The following is a 4,019-nucleotide window of genomic DNA, read 5'->3' as shown; positions in this document are numbered from 1 at the left end:
CAGATTTTCAAGTTTTATTGAATATAGGCTTTTATAGTAAGATCTGATGATTTTTTGAATTTCCTCTGAATCTGTAGTTATGTCTCTCTTTTCATTTCTGATTTTGTTAATTTGGACACAGTCTCTGTGTCCTCTCATTAGTCTGGCTAAGGGTTTATCTATCTTGTTGATTTTCTCAAAGAACCAACTTTTGGTTCTGTTGATTCTTTCTATGGTCCTTTTTGTTTCTACTTGGTTGATTTCAGCTCTGAGTTTGATTATTTCCTGCCTTCTACTCCTCCTGGGTGTATTTGCTTAATTTTTATTCTAGAGCTTTTAGGTGTGCTGTCAAGCTGCTGACATATGCTCTTTCCTGTTTCTTTCTGCAGGCACTCAGCGCTATGAGTTTTCCTCTTAGCACAGCTTTCATTGTGTCCCATAAGTTTGGGTATGTTGTACCTTCATTTTCATTAAATTCTAAAAAGTCTTTAATTTCTTTCTTTATTTCTTCCTTGACCAGGTTATCGTTGAGTAGAGCATTGTTCAACTACCACGTATATGTGGGTGTTCTTCCCTTATTGTTATTGAAGACCAGCTTTAGGCCGTGGTGGTCTGATAGCACGCATGGGATTATTTCTATCCTTTTGTACCTGTTGAGGCCCGTTTTTTGACCAATTACATGGTCAATTTTGGAGAAAGTACCATGAGGAGCTGAGAAGAAGGTATATCCTTTTGCTTTAGGATAGAATGTTCTATAAATATCTGTTAAGTCCATTTGGCTCATGACTTCTCTTAGTCTGTCTACGTCTCTGTTTAATTTCTGTTTCCATGATCTGTCCATTGATGAGAGTGGGCTGTTGAAGTCTCCTACTATTATTGTATGAGGTGCAATGTGTGTTTTGAGCTTTAGTAAGGTTTCTTTTACGTATGTAGGTGCCCTTGTATTTGGGGCATAGATATTTAGGATTGAGAGTTCATCTTGGTGAATTTTTCCTTTGATGAATATGAAGTGTCCTTTCTTATTTTTTTTTGATGACTTTTAGTTGAAAATTGATTTTATTTGATATTAGAATGGCTTCTCCAGCTTGCTTCTTCAGACCATTTGCTTGGAAAGTTGTTTTCCAGCTTTTCACTCTGAGGTAGTGTCTGTCTTTGTCTCTGAGGTGTGTTTCCTGTAGGCAGCAGAATGCAGGGTCCTCGTTACGTATCCAGTTTGTTAATCTGTAAAGGGCCGCAATAACATTCGCCACCACTAGATGGCGCTGGCTTCCACTGCGCCCCACATGGAAGGCCGAGCTAGACAAGATGGCGCTAGCCTTCGCCGTGCCAGCCGACTCCCTTCGGGAAATTAACTGTGCACATGTACAAGAGTGCCTTCGTGCCAGGTCTTTGCCCATTCCAGGGCGTGCCTGATGAGGTCATGTGTAAGCAACCAATCAGGTGTGGATGCGCCACGCTAGGGTGTATATAAGCGCACCATGTTGGCGCGGCAGGGCTTCTCCGTAGGATTAAATTAAAAGTTTGGTCATAGCAAGGATTTCTATGTACCCGCGTGTTTCTTGCCGGCGAGAGGTCGCGCGTGGGACATTTGGTGCTGACACCCGGGCCAAAAAAGCCACATCATCGCCGGTGCCAAGAGGAGCCTCCGTTTCACGGAAGAAATCCAGAAGCTGTGAGTGGGGTAAGACTCTGAGAGACCATGTTTAGCCTTGATCTGTTCCAGCTCAGTCCTCTGCCGGACGCAGCAGGAGCCGCTATGGTTGCTCTGGCAGCCCTCGGGTTGTTTCTATTGACCTTTGAGTTTCTAGTTACCGCCAAACGGCGTCAGAGGTCGCGTGGGAACTGCCCAGCTGTAACAGCAAAGCGGAGAGCGTTGGGGGAAGGGCGAGGCGGCGCGTCAGAAACAGGGTTAGATAGCGAATTAAAGAGCTTAAAGAGGAAAGGTGCACCTAAGAAAAAAGGCCCTTCCAATGCGGAAGCGAGAGAGTGGGGAAAAAACGCCCCGGGTGAGATAAAACAGAGGAGGGAGAAAAAGGTCTTGAAAAGCAGAAGTCTTTATCCGGTAAAGGATTCAAAGACTTCAGAGCTTGATAGCTCAGAGACAGACGAGCTTAGCTCCTCTGAGGGAGAGGATTTAGAAGATGAGGCAGCTCGCTGTGAAAAAGAAAGACACTACCCAGATGAACAACGAGCTAACAGCTTGGGTAAACAAAAGGAAGTGGGAGGCGGAAACCATGCGGTTTCCCAGCCTATAAGCCCCTGCACCCCTCCATCTTATATGGAGAGATTCCACTCAGATTCCTTCCTCACTAAAGAGGAACAGAAAAAGATACAGCAGACATTCCCGGTGTTTGAGGCCGCCGATGGAGGCCGTGTTCATGCACCAGTAGAATATGTTCAAATTAAAGAACTTGCCGAGTCGGTCCGTAACTATGGAGTTAGTGCCAATTTTACTATTGCTCAAGTCGAAAGGCTTGCTAATCTGGCCATGACTCCAGGAGACTGGCAGACAACAGTGAAGGATGTGCTTCCTAATATGGGACAATATGTGGAATGGAAAGCCTTGTGGTATGACGCCTCTCAGGCACAGGCCAAAGTCAATGCCATTGCTGAAGGCAATCAGAGAGACTGGACGCTTGATCTGTTAACAGGACAAGGGCAATATGCCAACAATCAAACTAACTATGACTGGGGAGCATACGCTCAAATTTCCGCTGCCGCTGTTAAGGCGTGGAAGGCACTTTCCAAGAAGGGAGAGTCCGGGGGACACTTAACAAGAATCATACAAGCCCCCCGGGAACCATTCTCAGACTTCGTGGCTAGGATGATGGAGGCAGCAGGCAGGATCTTTGGAGACCCTGAACAGGCAATGCCTTTAGTGGAACAGTTGGTCTATGAGCAAGCCACACAGGAATGCAGAGCAGCTATTACACCTAGGAAGAGCAAAGGATTACAGGACTGGCTGAGAGTTTGCCGAGAACTTGGAGGCCCGCTTACTAATGCCAGCCTCGCGGCTGCTATCCTACAGGGCCAAAAGTGCTCAGGTACAGGTGATCGCAAGGTCTGCTATAACTGTGGCAAACCAGGACATTTGAAAAAGGAGTGTCAAGCCCTCACTAGGAAGAGAGCACCAGGACTGTGTACTAAGTGTGGGAAAGGCTATCATTGGGCTAGTGAGTGTCGCTCAGTTAAAGATATCAGAGGCAGGCTTATTCAGCCTGAGCCTCCCCAGGCAGAAGAGGGTGAAAACATTCCAAAAAACGGGTATCTGGGCCCCAGGTCTCAGAGCCCCAAAACATATGGGACTCCAGCTTACAACAGACGGACACCACGGTTCGCAGAGCCACAAGAGACTCAGCAGGAGTGGACCTCTGTTCCACCACCCAATTCATATTAATGCCACTGATGGGTGTGCAACCTGTCCCCACTGACTACAAAGGCCCCCTACCCGTGGGAAGTGTCAGCCTTATTATGGGTCGATCCTCCTTAACCTTAAAGGGACTTATTGTTCACCCTGGAATACTAGATCAAGATTACATGGGAGAACTTCAAGTTCTCTGCTCTTGCCCTCAAGGCGTTTTTTCCATTTCCCCAGGTGACAGGATTGCTCAGTTGATTATTCTTCCAAGCTTACATGATCATTTTCCTTCTTCTGGGGTCCCTAGAGGCACCGCGAAGTTTGGCTCTTCCGGGACTGATTCTGCTTATCTAATGATGGACCTTAATTCCAGACCCTCTTTAGAGCTGAATATAGAAGGGAAAACTTTTAAGGGAATTCTAGATACAGGGGCTGATAAGAGCATTATCTCCTCTAAGTGGTGGCCTAAGGCATGGCCTGTCACTCAATCATCCCATTCCTTACGAGGACTATGGTATGAGGCCAGCCCCACTAGCAGTTCACACTCCCTGATCTGGCATGCTCCAGAAGGCCAATCAGGAAGGTTTATTCCTTATGTCCTCCCTCTTCCTGTTAACATTTGGGGGAGGGATGTCTTACAGGGTCTAGGTCTGACATTGACCAACAAGTACTCTCGACAAGC

The 4,019-nt window shown here is 46.6% G+C and overlaps 1 protein-coding gene across 1 annotated transcript; it reads left to right on the top strand.

Annotated features, from left to right (window-relative positions):
• Window positions 1–1,735: 1,735 nt before the first annotated feature.
• On the top strand, window positions 1,736–3,433 carry LOC116906152 (igE-binding protein-like). Its single transcript, XM_032909134.1, has one exon. It carries the CDS (start codon window positions 1,736–1,738, stop codon window positions 3,374–3,376), a length of 1,641 nt encoding a protein of 546 aa, XP_032765025.1. The 3' UTR covers window positions 3,377–3,433.
• The last annotated feature ends 586 nt before the right edge of the window (window positions 3,434–4,019 follow it).

Source organism: Rattus rattus, chromosome 7 (genome assembly GCF_011064425.1).
Source record: "Rattus rattus isolate New Zealand chromosome 7, Rrattus_CSIRO_v1, whole genome shotgun sequence".
In the NCBI taxonomy this organism is placed as follows: domain Eukaryota; kingdom Metazoa; phylum Chordata; class Mammalia; order Rodentia; family Muridae; genus Rattus; species Rattus rattus.
The sequence above is the reverse complement of the archived record's forward strand: the minus strand, read 5'-3'. Positions and strand labels throughout refer to the sequence as shown.